Here is a 17,193-nt window from a genome sequence, read left to right as displayed (position 1 = left end):
CCGAAAGAGTCCGGCACATTATTACTAAGTTTACTATGAGTGAGGGAGATCGCCTTGGTGTGCAACTGTCCATCTAAAAGACAATCTTCCAGAGGGGAAGACTCCAGTATGTCTACACAACTAAGGAACGCCATCATCAAAGCATGCCTTATTTGTAGATAGCGAAAGTCCTCACTGGGTGCCAATCGGTAGGCCTTCTGTAGTTCCTCAAACCGAAGGATCTTACCCTTCTTAATCAAGTCACCCACTGTCGAAATATCGATCATATCCCACTTATCAAATCCCGGGTGATGACAAAGCATACCCATCTTCTGTGAATACCACAGCGGCGTAATTTTAGTAAGCATGTCTGTCCAACCTAAATGAAAATTGGCTAATCTCCATATCTGCAGCGTGTGCTGAGTGGGGCCTATAACCTGCTCCTGCCTAGTACGAGAGTAAAGTACCCCAAGATAGCCAGATCTATCCATTTGATACATATCTAGAGCACATGTCGGATCATCCGAGGGGGAGCGTATCTCCACCTATTCACCTATACCGCTATTGGCTGCCATAAGTGTGGCAGGGTATGCTCAGACGTGAGTTCCTTGCTCACTTTGCCACTGGATTCAAGCAAGCCGGGCTGAAGACGGCTGGAATGTCAGAAACCGGTCCTCGGAAGCTTGTTTCCGGTCCAGGGAAGACATGGCTTGGCAGTTCGGGCTGGACTGTTCCCATGAGGCACAGGGTCAGACTGATTTGCATATAGCCATGTCTGAACTGGGGTGGCAGAGTGGGCTAAAGAAAGGTGATGGATTAAACCCAGATCTTTTGACTGGGTGTGAGTGTTTGATTCAGATGCTCCGTCCATCACCACCCCCTTTTATAAGCTCATTTGGCCTCATGCCCTGTGGTCTTGGGTGTCTATCCGTTGAGTCATTCATGGCCATTAGTAAAACACCATCTGGAAGATCTGTTCGCACCCGGCTCAGCTCTACTAAGGCCGCCTTACCCAGCGCCAGTGGCAAATAAACTAAGACTATATTTAAGGCTCTCTCCTCCCACTGAGCCTTCACCACTGCGAACCGCCCAGCAGAATCCGTCCATGTATTAAAAACGATCAAGGAAACATTTCTCCTAACCAAAATACATGTACACCGGGAGCCAGTGGTGTAGTCCGCATGCACAAGGAGCTTATACCCCCATCTATTTAGGGCCTTACTGTTGTTTCCAACCAAATGTGTTTCTTGTAAGAGGACTAGGTCCGGGGATTGTCTCTTTAGGTATTGTTGAACAATGCCTCTTTTTATTTTATCACCCAGCCCATTAACATTCCAGGTAAGGACAGAGAGCACAGAATCGCGGTCAACCACCATCTAACAATAAGATAAACATCATAGCACAGGTCAGAGACACGGTCAACAATATCATGTGCAGCCTTCTTAGAAAGGGGTTTGCACCATTTATCAGTCTCTCATATAGAAACGAAACATAAAAAGTATAACAGTGTATCTTGTTACAATCGCAGTGAAAACAGTAGTTCAGACCCTTGGCAAAGGAATATTCTCGTTCACAGTGAAAATACAGATCATTACTTTGGAAACAATCCCCCCCCCCCCCTCCTCTTCTTCCCTCCGACTCCCCCGCCCCCCCCCCCCACCCTGCTTCCCTGCCTGTGGATTTAGAACTACCCACCCCCAAACATGGCAGAGTGCCTCTCACCCCCCCGAAAATGCTACAAATGCAGAGGGAACCGGTCCCCCCACCCGTGGAGACAGTATACAATTCTCTAAATTCACAGCCATCCTTGTAATGCTAAAACTAAGCAACATCATATCATATCACATCAGTATAGTCAGCAGATAATCCACATCATTCACCCAGAGTGCAAAAAACATTCTTAGTTCAATGAACCAGAGTCCCTCCCCCTCATAGACCCCATACTTGCGTATATATGCAGATCCAGGCCCCGCAGTGGAACACAGAATCTATTTAGTGCTGATCCTCCAGCCTGCTTGTTTCCGCTGCAGTCTCCGTACCCGCCGCTTCTGACCGAGCGTCTTTTTGCAGTCCAGGTCTATCAGGGCGGTTCCTCCTCCGGTTTCCTACTGTGCTCCAACCCTCCATCCAGTCCCACACTGCCTCCGGGGAGTAAAAAAAAACACGATTTGCCATCTGATTGCACTCTCAGCCACGCCGGGACGAACATCGCATATTTCACCTCTCGGTCCTCCAGCTCCTTTTTGACCGCTTGAAAACTTCTCCTCTGCACCTGGACCTTGGCTGTGAAGTCCCGAAAGAAAGCCACCTCGTAATTGTCCACTTTCAGAGGGGGGCCGGATCTTGAAGTTTGCAAAATTATGTCCCTGCCACGGTAGTTGAACACTGGCAATCAGCGGCCTCGGGGGGCGCGCCCGGTTTAGGTCGTCCACCTGCCACCCTGTGAGCTCTTTCAATAGAGAAGCAGCTAGACAATGTCTTGGGCGTCAGGTGCTTCATAATTAAATCCTCCACATACAGGTCCGCAGCTGGCCCCTCCGTCCGTTCCGGAACCCCCAAAATTCGAATGTTGTTGCGGTGGGCCCGCCCTTCATAATCATCCAACCACTCACCCCTCTCCTCACTCTCCTCTCCCCTCTCCTCACTCTCCCCTCTCCTCACTCTCCCCTCTCCTCACTCTCCCCTCTCCTCACTCTCTCCTCTCCTCCACTCTCTCCCCACTCTCCCCCCTCTCCCCCCTCTCCCCCCTCTCCCCCCTCTCCCCCCTCTCCCCCCTCTCCCCCCTCTCCCCCCTCTCCCCCCTCTCCCCCCTCTCCTCCCTCTCCGCCCTCTCCTCCCTCTCCTCCCTCTCCTCCCTCTCCTCCCTCTCCTCCCTCTCCTCCCTCTCCTCCCTCTCCTCCCTCTCCTCCCTCTCCTCCCTCTCCTCCCTCTTGACAAAAGTTTAAGCTATTGCCATTATAAATTACAATTACTTTTATTTAAGTATTAATAAAAAAAATTAAAAGCCATTGTTATTTGTAATATCAATACATGTAAGTCACGTAAATACAACACATATTGCATTACAAATGCTATAGGTGTCACATTTGCAAAAATTATAACTATTGGCATTGTAAATGACAAAGCTATTAATTTAGCTATTTTTAAAACCAACACATAAATAAAAAAATTGTCATTTACAATACCAATAGCTCAAACTTTCCTAATGCGAGACCTATTGCATTGCAAATGCTTGTTGTTAAGTATGTTTAATGAGTCTCATGAGTCTCGAGGTGGGGGAGTTGGCCCGAGATTAGCCTCATGGGAGGTTACAAATGCAGAGAAGGTGGGACTAACCAGCCTATTAAGTAATCTGGAACAACCATTTAGAAAGGACAATAACGGGACCCTTTTGAAAAGATGGGCGGAGATTTCAGTCCATACCTTAATACAGCATGCCTCGCAGAGCAGTGCATGCACTGCCCAGGCTCGACCTAAAAATGGTGGTGACCATGTCATAAAGGGGCACTTTCTTACACAGCCAATTGAAACTTTTAACACACACACATACAAAGTCTTACACAGCAACACTGGACTTACTTTTTTCAAAAGCTGCCTACACTTCAAAGCCTGCCAGACCCCTGCGCTCAGCCTGCTTCCAAACACCCTGAGCATCTTAAGGCAATAAGTTGTTCATTCTACATCGCACCCAAACCATGGAACGATCTCACTTGTCACATAGGAGCTGCCTCTATAATTCTTGAGTTCTGCAAGAGGCTGAAGACCTGACTCTTCTAATAAAACAACGGTGACCACACACCTGCTCAAGTGCCTGGATACCCTCATGGGTGATTAGTTCACTATGCAAATCGGCATAACCTAATAACGTTTAAATGGGGTGACTTGAGAAATGCTTCTCCAGTTTGATGAAAAATATTAAGACTGCGCTGAAGTACCTCATCCTATAATGCTAGATCATGTCTTTGTTCCCTGTTAAAGCTGCAGGCTGCAAAAATCTGTGGAAAATATATGTCTTGAAATAAAATCCTGGTGGGTCAGCTGGGCCTTGCGATTTAGAGTTTGATAAAGGAGATCCTCAGACTTTGGTAATGAGGCTTGGAGATCACTAAGTTTGTGAACGTCATGATGGTTTACTTGTTAAACTGCTGAGGAATATTGTTTGTACCTTCTGGAGCTTTATGTATTGTGTGCTGTTTGCAGAAACATGATCCTCCGGTCAGCAGCATTCCTTGTCTCCATTACAAGAAAATGAAGGACATTGATCAACAAGAGCTGAGTAACGACCTAACCCCTTCAAACCAAGTATCTCCAGAGAAGCCCACTGAAATGACCTCTGACCAGAACTGCCAGGTTGCAGAGCCAGACTCCACTGCTGAGCTTACTACAGCAGTTGTCAACCTGGACCCCCCAGATGAGAGGGAGGATAGAGACATCTCTGTGCTTGAAGGACCGTTGGGGCAAGTGCAGGCTAAGGTGGAGGTGTGCAACGATGAATCGATTCGTAAGTATCTGCATTCTCTGCTTAGTGCTTAACATTGTGAGAAGTCGACAAACAGCCGGCTGTATATGTCTAGCATTACTTTGTTTATAGTGTTTCAAGGTTGTTGTTTTTTTGTGCTGTTCTAGTTGCGACTTACCTAGGTGGCTTAATATCCATTAACACGTTTCATTTTTAGGTATCTCTACAGCCCGCTTTCAGTCATCTGTTGCCTAAGGCATCTTGTGAAGAATACCAATACTTAGAGTGGGCTTTGGGTCTGTTAATTGTCACAGTTCTTTTAGCTTTGTCAATTTAATTTGCTTGCTTACTATGCTTGTGTTTGATTCTCTCATGGAGCGCAGCGTCTTTATGATTGCCAATGTTTTTTCCTTTTTTTCTGAGATGTTGCCGATTTAACAACAAATGGTAAAACCTATTGGCTATACCAATGCTTGTTAATTACTCTATGTATGTTCGAGGAATGTTGGCTGCTGAATTCATATCTGTGCATAGATCGCCGCCTAGTGTTGGGTCCGGATGATTGCACATTGTTGTCCTGGAAGAGTCTTCGAAGTATCACGAGATAGGTCGCTCCTCCCTCGGACTACAGTGCGCATGGGCATCCTCTCCATCCTCAGATTGTTTTTTTCCGCCATTGGGTTCGGATGTACCTTCCAGCACTCCCAAGTCGGAATCAAAGAAAACTTTTCTATAAGGCCTTCGCTTTCGTCGGTATTGTTTCGATTGGTACCGAAAAACTTACTTCAACATTTGTTTGCACTCCGGTCGTCGAATCGGGCCATTAGGCCTTCTCGATGCCACGTGGACCGACGGTCGATGGAACGGAGTCCATTCAAATACTGCCCGCAGTGCAACTCTAAGTTCCCGCACACAGATAAGCATCCAGTGTGCAACAAATGTCTATCTCCAGATCACAATGAAGATAACTGTCTAGCTTGTGCCCAGTTCCGATCCAAAAAGACGATCCGGAATCGGGCGGCGAGGCAAGAAATGCAGAGGTCGGCACCGGAGCCCGAGAATATCTTCGACGATGGAGAAGAACTAGTACACGCTGAAGACTCGGATCAAGACGATCAATACTCCGAGCACGACTCTGAATATTATATCGACGAAGAGGAGGAAATCGTCTATTATCGAAGACTATGATCAAGACATCGTAGCTGTCGAAGACGACTCCGATGACAACGAGGGGCGAACCGTGAGTACACCGCCCCATATAGACACTACACCTCTATCAGAGACTCAGGTCGAGGCATCGCCATCAGGCCTTGGCCAAGATCTAAAAACTGGTTCTATAGCCCGGCCATACCACCCGGCTAAGAACATACAAAAAGAGCCCTCTTAGACACGTAATCCAAGGCCGGTTCCATTGAAACCGAAACTGATCGACACGACCGTCTTCAGACCGAACGTCGTCGAACCGAAGGTAGCAAAACCAAAGGGCGCCGAGCCGAAGGCCACCATACCAGAAAGACCTTCGAAGCCAAAGGCCATCGAATCGACCAAATCGACTTCGAATGTCGAAAAATGGAAAAAGCCGGTCACCGACGACAAAAGGGCTACGCCCAAGGCGGTCGTCGAACCGAAACCTAAGGTTCCAAAGACCAAACCCGTCGAGCCGAAGCCCATCGATCCGAAGAGGGGCATCGAGCCAAAGCCGCAGGCTCCAAAGACACCTCAAAAGCCAAAAGAAGTTACCGAACCGTCAGTCGCTAGGTCCAAAAAAAGTGGTGAAACCTATAAAAGATATCGGACCGACACAACCTGTCGGACACCCGCAAAAACCAATACAGGCGCCGAAACCGGTCGAACCAACAAAAGGCATCGAACCGAAAAAGGTCAAACCAAAGACATCGACGCCAAGGCAAAACACTGTGGAAGAGGAGCTCATTCATCCAGACCCCTCCACAGAAGATCAGTCTAAGCTATATATTTTCCCAAATACTGGGAAAGTGACTGTTTATACAAAGAAGAAAGGACCAGCTCCTGCTGAAGACTTTTCTAGGATTCCTCTCAAAAAGAAAAGACTGTGCTACCTCTCCTATTCTTTTTCAACCTATCTCTCCTGCTATGTTTTCTACTCCATATGCCCCATACTCACCTGCACGCTCTGACCACCACCCAGATGAAGATCAGGATGCAGACGTGGGTTTTGGATACCCACAAAACCCATATATAGACCCCAATTCACAACCATGGGGTGGGGGGGGTGAGCCAGACAATGAGGGGGCTCTACCCATTACAGATCCTACGGTATACCCCGGTAAACCATCACCCACAGAAGACACTGGCTTTTAACTCTAATAGATAGAGCAGCAAGCTACCATAATGAAGACCTGCATTCAGATGCTATAGAGGAAGATTTTCTATTTGATACGCTGGCTACATCAGAAAAAAGCGTCAAAACACTCCCCCATGTTAAAGGGCGTCCTAAAGCATGCAACTGACATTTTCAAGGACACTGCTAGGGCACGTGTCCTCAACCCAAGGATAGAAAAAAAGTTTGGGCAGCACCAGTAGACCCTACTTACATCAGGGGACAACTACCTTTAGACTCACTGGTAGTATCCAACGCACGAAAGTGTGCGAATTCCCAAACTACTGGAGAGGCTCCTCCTCCTGACAAGGAGTCCAAAATTTTTAGAAGCATCAGGCAAAAGAGTAGCATCTCAAGCAGTAAACTCATGGAGAATAGCCAATACTCAGGCCTTGCTGGCCAGATATGACAGGGCGCACTATGATAGCTTAGAGGGACTTCTCCAACACTTACCTGAGCCTTACAAAGAGCAGGCAGATGAACTTATACAAGAGGGAAAGCTCATCACCAATGTCTCCATTAAGTTTTTTATTTATTTATTTATAGTGTTTTGTATAGCGCGGACAAGACCCGTGGGTATCAGAGCGCTTAACATAGGAGGTAGATTACAGATTGACATTATAATAGCAATTATAACAACAAACAGATATGAGGTAGAAGACGATAGGCTATAAGGGGGTGATTAGATATATATATTCCTCACGCCTGTGCAATTAGCATTAAGAGGTGAATAAGGCTTAGCTTATGTCATAGGGCATATAGACAAGCTAGGTGAGGTAGGGGTTATATAGCACTGCCAGTGCAATTACATGTGCAATTAGCATTAAGAGTTGAATAAGGCTTAGCTTGTATCAAGGATCATATAGATAAACAAAAGTGAGGTGGAGGTTATATAGTTTTGGCTGTGAGATACAGATATAAGAGCACATAGATATGAGGTAGCAGTAAAGGGTACAGCCGAAGCTTGAGCGTGGACTCCGTCATTGTCAGATATTGATCTTCAAACTATTCATGACAAGGACATCATTTTTTTGGCGTAAATGTTCAAACCAGTGATCCGTAGGCTTCTCTATGTGGGGTATTTACTCATCATGTGGCTCTTCAGTTCCCGTTTGAATGTTACAGTATTTTTAATCTTCCTGATGTTTGGAGGGAGTGAGTTCCAGACTCTGGGGGCGGCTCCAGAGAACGCTCGGTCATAGGTCTTTTTCTTACGGAAAAAGGCTGGCCGCAGTAGCAGCTCCTTAGCGCTTCTAGTTGGTCTGTTACCTCCCGATAGCTTAATTTTCTTGGCTAGGTATCTAGGCGTGTTGTAGTGAACCGCTTTGTGGGTAATACATGCCATCTTCATTTGAATTCTGGCCTCGTAAGGTAGCCAGTTTAGTGCTTTCAGGTGAGGAGATATGTGATCAAATTTCTTCGATCCCGTGATGAGTCTTGCCGCTGCGTTGAGACAGTCTTTTAGTGGTGCTGTGGATGTTTTAGGTAGGCCAGCTAACGTGGTGCAACCGTATTCGATCCTCGAGATAACTAGGGATTGGATAGCCAGTTTTAGATCCGCCTCAGATGAACGGTTTCAGTTTTCTTAAATAGTTCAAGTGGAAACGGGCGCTCTTAGCCATTGAATCAATGTGGTCTTTCATGTCGAGGTTCTCTAACGTAATTCCTAGTGATTTAGCTGAGTTAACTAGGGTCGGGGTGCAATTTAGCGCAGTCACCAATTTAGTCCATTCCTTTACTTCGGGTTGGCTCCTTGTCGGTGAAATTAACAGGAATTCTGTTTTATGGGCATTTAGTTTCAGATGATTAGTGGTTAGTGTGCTCTAGATGCCGCAGATACAGCTGCCAGATCGCTCAACACAAGCGTACTGCTTGGGAGGCATGCATGGCTTCGCATATCTCGATTTAAGAATGAAGTACAGGCCACAATCCTTAACCAGCCTATAAATCCAGATTTTTTCTTTGGTCCAGCAGTTGACTCAATTCTGGACAAAATGAAAAAGGACACCGAGACTGAAAAGTCCATGGGAGCTCTTCAGTCCCAACAACACAGAGGCTCCTTTCGTCGCTCCAACTATAGAGGAGGAGCGCGAGGTAACACATCGCAGCAATCCTCCACATACAAAACTAATACGTAATCCACATACAATAAGAACACAAACAGAGGAAATAATAACCAGGGCAGAGGTCGTGGAGGAAATGCCAATAGATCCTCCACTAACACTAAACAGTGACTTCTTGGCACTACCCCCAGACCATATAACACCGGTCGGGGGAAGACTACAACAGTTCCTGCCAGTCTGGTTAAACATCACTACAGACAAGTGGGTCCGGCAAATTATCCAACATGGCTATTGCCTAGAACTCACATCAACACCACCCAACATACCACTCGTACACTGTCCAATGTCACAGGAACATATAACATTACTGCAGCAAGAGGTCATCAGTATGCTGCAAAAGGGGGCCATAGAACCAGTCCCACTCAAACATCAAGGGACAGGAGTATACTCACTATACTTCCTCATTCCCAAAAAGGACGGTTCTCTCAGACCAATATTGGACCTCAGGCCCCTCAACCTGTACATTTTATCAGAGCATTTCCACATGCTCACTCTGCAACAAGTCTTGCCATTGCTGCATCAGGGAGACTTCCTAGCAACTCTAGACCTCAAAGACGCATACTTTCATATACCAATACACCTTCTCACAGAAAGTATCTAAGGTTTACTATTCAAGGACAACACTACCAGTTCAAAGTCCTATCATTTGGTGTCACAACAGCTCCACGGGTGTTCACCAAATGCCTAGCAACAGTAGCGGCACATCTCAGGAGGCAACACATTCATGTGTACCCATATCTAGACAATTGGCTAATACACGCGCCATCAGCCCAGCAATGTGCCAGCCACATGTCAAAGACCATTCATCTCCTGCACAGTCTAGGCTTCTCGCTGAACTACCCAAAGTCACACCTGCAACCCTCCCACGTCCAACAGTACCTGGGAGCGACAATAGATACACTAGCAGCAAAGGCATACCCCAACACAGCACGGATCAACAGTATGGAAATGTTAATCCAAAAGTTCAGACAACAACACTCATTACCAGCTCGAGTGTTTATGCAACTAATAGGCATGATGGCCTCGTGTATATTTATAGTCCCTCATGCCCGACTACACATGCGTCCGCTACAAGAGTGCTCCAACCATTCTTCCAGCAGTGGGGCCAACCGGAAATAGATCGGTTTGCCACAAGCGAAAACGCAAAATGCCAGTACTTTGCCGCCAGGTTCCCACATCCGCAGTCGCAGGGCAATGCGATATGGATGAACTGGTCCGGCAAATTTGCGTACGCTTTTCCCCCAGCTCCATTAATACCGCTAGTGGCACGCAAAATGCGCCAACATTCGCTGACGCTAATCCTAGTTGCTCCAACGTGGGCGAGGCAACCATGGTACACAACGTTCTTAGAACTGTCAGTGGCGACTCGCACCCAGTCTTCTAATCCAGAACCATGGCGAAATCCAACACCCAGATCCGCAACAGCTGAACCTGGCGATCTGGCTCTTGAGATCCTAGAGTTTGGATACCTAAACTTGCCTCCAGACTGTATGAATATTATCAAAGAGGCAAGAAGACCCACTACCAGAGCATGTTATGCAGCTAAGTGGAAACGTTTCGTCATTTACTGCAGAAACAATGACATAAATCCATTAGATGCTTCTACACAAAACATAATTTGCTATCTCCTGCACCTACAACGTTGCAATTTAGCCTACTCATCCATCAGGATACATTTAGCTGCCTTAGCAGCATATCTCCAAAACAGGCAACACCTGTCACTTTTTAGAGTGCCAGAAATTAAAGCATTTATGGATGGACTCAAACGAGTAATTCCACCAAAACACCCACCTTCACCAGTCTGGAATCTAAACATCGTCTTAACTAGACTTATGGGACCACCTTTTGAACCACTACACTCATGCGAACTACAATTTCTTACTTGGAAGGTGGCTTTCCTTATTGCCATTACTTCACTTAGAAGAGTTAGTGAGCTGCAAGCCCTAACTATTCAAGAGCCATTCTTGCAAGTACATGCAAATAGGGTATTTATTTATTTATTTATTTATTTTGAAAGATTTATATAGCGCGAACAAGATCTTTACAGATATCAGAGCGCTTTACAGAAGAAGGTTATAGCATGTGAGTACATATCAATTGGGGTGGGGAAGGTACATGTGGGAGCATAGTTGGACTCAACAGCATATTCAGGTCAGACAGATGCATCCAGATACAGATACATAATGGTACAATTAGGAATATATACGTATAATACCACTGTAAGATGCAGACACCCTATCTTCGTCTGGCGTGTAAATATATGTGGTAGCAATCGGTGCATCCAGGTGAGGAAAAAGTGGAATGTGTAGGATACAATTAGGAATATATACCTATAATAATATCACTGTAAAATGCCGACACCCTATCTTCGTCTGGAGTGTAAATATATGATGTAAATATATGAGGTAACATCTGTGCATTACAGGTAAGGAAGAGTGAAATGTGCAAGATCCAACTGGGAATATAATGCCCCTGTAAATAAAATACCCCTGTGAACATATAATATAATAACATATGGTATAGCAACATATTATACCACTGTAGAAAGGCAGACACTCAGTCCTGAGGAACGTTAAATTACAGAGAACAAGGTGTAAGTGTAGGTATAGTACTGATAGTATATAAGGGCAGGATACAAGTGCAGACAGCAATTACATGAATCAAAAATCACAGATCTCAGAACAAACCCTAAATTCATGCCAAAAGTGGTATCCCACTTTCACATAAATCAAACAATAGAACTGGCGGTGTCCTTTCAAAATCCACAGACAGTGGCTGAAAGAGCCTTGCATACTCTAGATGTCAAGAGAGCTCTGCTATACTATATAGATAGAACTAAGGCATTTCGAAAAACAAAACAGTTGTTTGTTGCTTTCTCACCGCAACACAAAGGCAACTGTAGCATTCTCCCTCTCCCTCTCCCTCTCCCTCTCCCTCTCCCTCTCCCTCTCCCTCTCCCTCTCCCTCTCCCTCTCCCTCTCCCTCTCCCTCTCCCTCTCCCTCTCCCTCTCCCTCTCCCTCTCCCTCCCTCTCCCTCTCTCTCCCTCTCTCTCCCTCTCTCTCCCTCTCTCTCCCCCTCTCTCCCCCTCTCTCCCCCTCTCTCTCCCTCTCTCTCCCTCTCTCTCCCTCTCTCTCCCTCTCTCTCCCTCTCTCTCCCTCTCTCTCCCTCTCTCTCCCTCTCTCTCCCTCTCTCTCCCTCTCTCTCCCTCTCTCTCCCTCTCTCTCCCTCTCTCTCCCTCTCTCTCCCTCTCTCTCCCTCTCTCTCCCTCTCTCTCCCTCTCTCTCCCTCTCTCTCCCTCTCTCTCCCTCTCTCTCCCTCTCTCTCCCTCTCTCTCCCTCTCTCTCCCTCTCTCTCCCTCTCTCTCCCTCTCTCTCCCTCTCTCTCCCTCTCTCTCCCTCTCTCTCCTCTCTCTCCCTCTCTCTCCCTCTCTCTCCCTCTCTCTCCCTCTCTCTCTCTCCCTCTCCCTCTCTCTCTCTCCCTCTCCCTCTCTCTCCCTCTCTCTCCCTCTCTCTCCCTCTCTCTCCCTCTCTCTCCCTCTCTCTCCCTCTCTCTCCCTCTCCCTCCCTCTCTCTCCCTCTCTCTCCCTCTCTCTCTCTCCCTCTCTCTCTCTCTCTCTCCCTCTCTCTCTCTCCCTCTCTCTCTCTCCCTCCCTCTCCCCCTCTCCCCCTCTCCCCCTCTCCCCCTCTCCTCCTCTCCTCCTCTCCGCAAAAACGCCGGCACCGAAGTCTGTCGACGCGGAAGGAGGGCAGGGCGCACCTAAGAAGGATGCCCTTCCGCCGAGGCCGGAAAAGCCCAAGGCATCGGCGCTCGATTCTTCACCAAGAACGTCTGTCGGATCGACGAAACCGTCCGCTTCCTTTACGAAGCAGGTCTCGGACTCCCTGAAGCGCATCAGGGACAAGGCTTCTGCGGAACACCCGAAGGCAACTTCCACCCCGAAGCCAACTGCCACGACGCAAAAGTCTTCGACGCCAATCCTGTTCACGTTGCCGCCGAAAGTGGCACCAAAGGCCTTCGCACCACGATCGGTGCCCGAAGCGCACTTGCAGGGATCTGCGGGGTCGAAGCCAACTCACCCGATTGGGAGCTTGAAACATCGACAACCCTTGGTGGAGGAGCAGTCTGAACATTTCATCGACGCCGACAAACTTACCCTTTACAAAAGGAAGATCACAGCGACGCAGCCTTTGGAGTCATTCCCAATTCCTTTAAAGCGCAAGAAGCCTGCTTCGGATTCCCCGGTTTTGGTCGTACCATTGGTTCCTCAGACTCCAAGACCTGCCACATCATCACCCACTTACTCGGATGCCGTGGATGCAGGGGATGAGGACGAGGAATATAACTTCCCTGTCAACACAGATCCCGATGAGCAACAGGACTCCTGGACAGATGCAGGAGACCCAGGGGATCAGCACACTGCCCAGGACCCTCAGGTGTACCATGTCAAGACCTCTCCCACTGAAGATTCTGCGGCATTTAATGCCTTGATTGAGAGGGCGGCTAAGAACTGCATGCTGACCCTGTTGAGGTGGACTTCCTCTTTGACACTTATTCAACAGCTGAAAAGACTGTGAAGACTCTCCCTATGCTGAAAGGGGCCCTAAAACATGCTGCAGACATTTTTAAGGAACCCACACGGGCAAGGGTTGTCAACCCTAGAATTGAAAAGAAATACAGACCGGCACCTGGCGATCCTACCTACATCAAGGGCCAGTTGCCATTGGACTCTGGTCGTTTCTAATGCCCGGAAGAGGGCGAACTCGCAGACCACTGGTGATGCTCCTCCCCCTGACAAGGAATCTAAAGTGCTGGAGGCATCAGGGAAGAGGGTGACGGCTCAAGCAGCCAATATTTGGCGTATCTCAAACACTCAAGCCCTCTTGGCCAGATACGACGGGGCACACTACGACACACTAGAGACCCTTTTGCAACATCTACCTGATCAATATAAAGAGGCAGCGGAGATGCTTATCCAGGAAGGGAAACTCCTCTCCAACGCTTCGATTAAGTGTGCACTAGACGTTGCGGACACTGCAGCCAAGGCAATTAACACCAGTGTGATGTTGAGACGTCCGGCATGGCTCAGAATCTCCGGGTTCAAACCAGAGATCCAAACTACCATCCTCAACCAGCCGGTAAACCCTGACAGATTATTTGGTCCTGAGGTGGATACCACCATGGAAAAAATAAAGCAGGATACCGAGACTGCTAAGTCCATGGGAGCCCTACAGTTTAGGGGGAGCACTTTTCGTCGCTCAGGCAATAGAGGTGTTTTCAGAGGCCAGATGTCCCAGCAAACGCCATTCAATAAAGGTGGGGCGCAATCCTCTTACACCAAGCAAAGTAGAGGAGGATATCGGGGCAACAGCACCAAGGGCAGAGGCAGGGGCAACAACAACTCCCGTTCCTCCGCCACCAACAAACAGTGACGCCCTGTCACTGCCCCCCGACCATTCCACACCTGTCGGGGGGGGGGGAGACTCCAGCAGTTCCTGCCAGTCTGGAAATCCATCACCACAGACAGGTGGGTCAGGAAGCTTATCCAATTCGGTTATTGTCTGGAGCGAACATCCACTCCACCCAACATACCACCGAAACACCGTCCTATGTCCACAGAGCATTTGCACTTATTGCAGCAGGAGGTTCTTGTCATGCTGCAAAAAGGCGCAATAGAGCTTGTGCCAGTGGAGGAAGAAGGCACAGGGGTGTACTCCCTGTACTTCTTGATCCTAAACAAGGACGGGTCCCTCAGACCCATTCTGGACCTCAGACCCCTAAACCAGTATATTCTCTCAGAACACTTCCACATGCTAACACTGCAGCAGGTTCTTCCCTTGCTCAATCAGGGAGACTTCCTAGCAACCTTGGATCTCAAGGATGCTTACTTTCACATTCCTCTCCATCCATCACACAGGAAATACCTCCGATTCACCATTCAGAATCAGCATTATCAGTTTAAGGTCCTTCCTTTCGGAGTGACCACAGCCCCCAGAGTGTTCACGAAATGTCTGGCGACAGTGGTTGCGCACCTCCGGAGGCAAAATGTTCACGTTTACCCTTATCTGGATGACTGGCTTGTCCAAGCAAAGTCAGCCCAGCTGTGCGCCGCCGACATGTCCCACACCATTCACCTTCTTCACGGTCTGGGCTTCTCACTGAACTATCCGAAGTCGCACCTTCAGCCAGCCCATGTGCGGCAGTATCTGGGCGCGACAATAGATACTCTGGCAGCCACGGCTCAGCCAAATTCAGTGAGGATCGAAAACATTCAGTCACTGATCCAAAAGTTCAGACCGCAACACTCGCTTCCAGCAAGAGTGTTCATGCAGTTGATAGGCATGATGGCCTCCTGCATCTTCATAGTCCCGCACGCGAGGCTTCATATGCGTCCGCTCCAAGAATGCTTGGCTCATCAGTGGACTCAGGCTCAAGGACAGTTGAACGACCTAGTGTTGGTGACCGGTCGGGCATACAACTCTGCATTGGTGGAATCCACACAACCTTTGCAAGGGCCGACCGTTCCAGGAGCCTGTGCCATAAATTATCCTGACGACGGACGCATCTCTCCAGGGATGGGGAGCTCATGTACTCCACTACACAGTGCAGGGACTATGGACGACAAAGCAGAAAAAGATGCACATCAACTACCTAGAACTGATGGCAATCTTCATGGCAATGAAAGCATTCAAAGTACATCTGTGCAACAAGGTCGTGCTGATCCGGACGGACAACATGACTGCCATGTACTACATCCAAAAGCAGGGAGGTACACACTCCAGTTGTCTCATCTGGCTCAGAGCATGTGGAAGTGGGCCATTCAGAGGAACATCTTCCTCATGGCGGAACACCTCCCGGGCAAGGACAATCAGATGGCGGATCTGCTCAGCAAGTACAGCCACCAAATGCACGAGTGGGAGATACATCCATCAGTACTCCGCCTGTACTTCCAGCAGTGGGGTCATCCGGAGATGGACCTGTTCGCCACAAGGAAAAACGCAAAATGCCAAAGCTTTGCCGCCAGGTTTCCTCACCCACAGTCGCAAGGCAATGCGATATGGATGAACTGGTCAGGCAGATTTGCGTACGCTTTTCCCCCAGCGCCTCTCATACCGCTGGTGGCACGAAAGCTAAGGCAACACTCGATGACGCTCATCCTAGTTGCTCCAACGTGGGCACGCCAACCATGGTACACCACGTTTCTAGAACTCTCCGTGGTACCGCAGCAAAGGCTGCACCTCACACCCAGGCTTTTGACGCAGAACCGTGGCGACATTCAGCATCCAGATCCGCAACAGCTCAACCTGGCGATCTGGCTCCTGAGGTCTTGGAGTTTGGCTACCTTGACTTGCCTCCCGAATGCATGGATATAATTCGGGAGGCAAGAAAGCCCACTACTAGGGCCTGCTATGCAGCGAAATGGAAGCGGTTTGTCATTTACTGTACTGAACACATCAACTCGCTAGATGCATCTATTCCCAACATCATATGTTATTTGTTACATCTTTACAAATGCAATCTAGCATATGCTTCCATTCGGATACACTTATCCGCCATAGCGGCTTATCTCCAAAACAGGCAGCATCTCTCCGTTTTCAGGGTGCCTGCCATTAAAGCCTTCCTAGAAGGACTGAAGCGGGTCATCCCTCCCAGGACCCCGCCAGCTCCTGTATGGAACCTTAATGTGGTCCTCACCAGGTTGATGGGCCCACCTTTTGAGCCTCTACATTCATGTGAGATTCAGTTCTTAACATGGAAAGTGGCTTTTCTCATTGCCATTACGTCTCTACGACGTGTTAGTGAGCTACAGGCGCTCACTGTACAAGAGCCATTCATTCAAATTCACTCCCAACAGGGTGGTGCTCCGCACTAACCCTAAATTTCTTCCTAAAGTGGTTTCGCAGTTCCAGGTCAATCAGACCATTGAGCTTCCCGCGTTCTTTCAGAACCCAGAGACGGTTGCCGAAAGAATGCTCCACACTCTTGATGTCAAACGAGCTTTGATGTACTACATCGATAGGACCAAAGAATTTAGGAAGACACAACAACTCTTTGTTGCCTTTTCAGCCCAGCACAAAGGCAGCCCCATTTCCAAAGCAGGTATAGCCAGGTGGATTGTTAAGTGTATTCAGATTTGCTATCACAAGGCTAAGCGCACCTTAACGGTCCCCCCCCCCCCCCCCCAGAGCCCCCTCCACCCGCAAGTTGGGGGCCTCCGAGGCTTTCCTTGGTAATACCCCTTTGGAAGATATTTGTAGAGCAGCCACATGGTCTA

At 48.3% G+C, this 17,193-nt stretch overlaps 1 protein-coding gene across 1 annotated transcript in view; it reads left to right on the top strand.

Annotated features, from left to right (window-relative positions):
• DGCR8 (DGCR8 microprocessor complex subunit) overlaps positions 1-17,193 on the top strand; it is a 256,117-nt gene that overhangs the window by 72,666 nt on the left and 166,258 nt on the right. The window contains exon 6 of the mRNA XM_078667925.1: positions 4,180-4,480. Coding sequence (XP_078524051.1) covers positions 4,180-4,480 — 301 coding nt within the window. The remainder of the gene's footprint in view (positions 1-4,179; positions 4,481-17,193) is intronic.

This window comes from Lissotriton helveticus, chromosome 11, assembly GCF_964261635.1.
Source record: "Lissotriton helveticus chromosome 11, aLisHel1.1, whole genome shotgun sequence".
Classification (NCBI taxonomy): Eukaryota; Metazoa; Chordata; class Amphibia; order Caudata; family Salamandridae; genus Lissotriton; species Lissotriton helveticus.
Note: the sequence above shows the minus strand (reverse complement) of the source record. Positions and strands in the feature narration are given on the sequence as shown.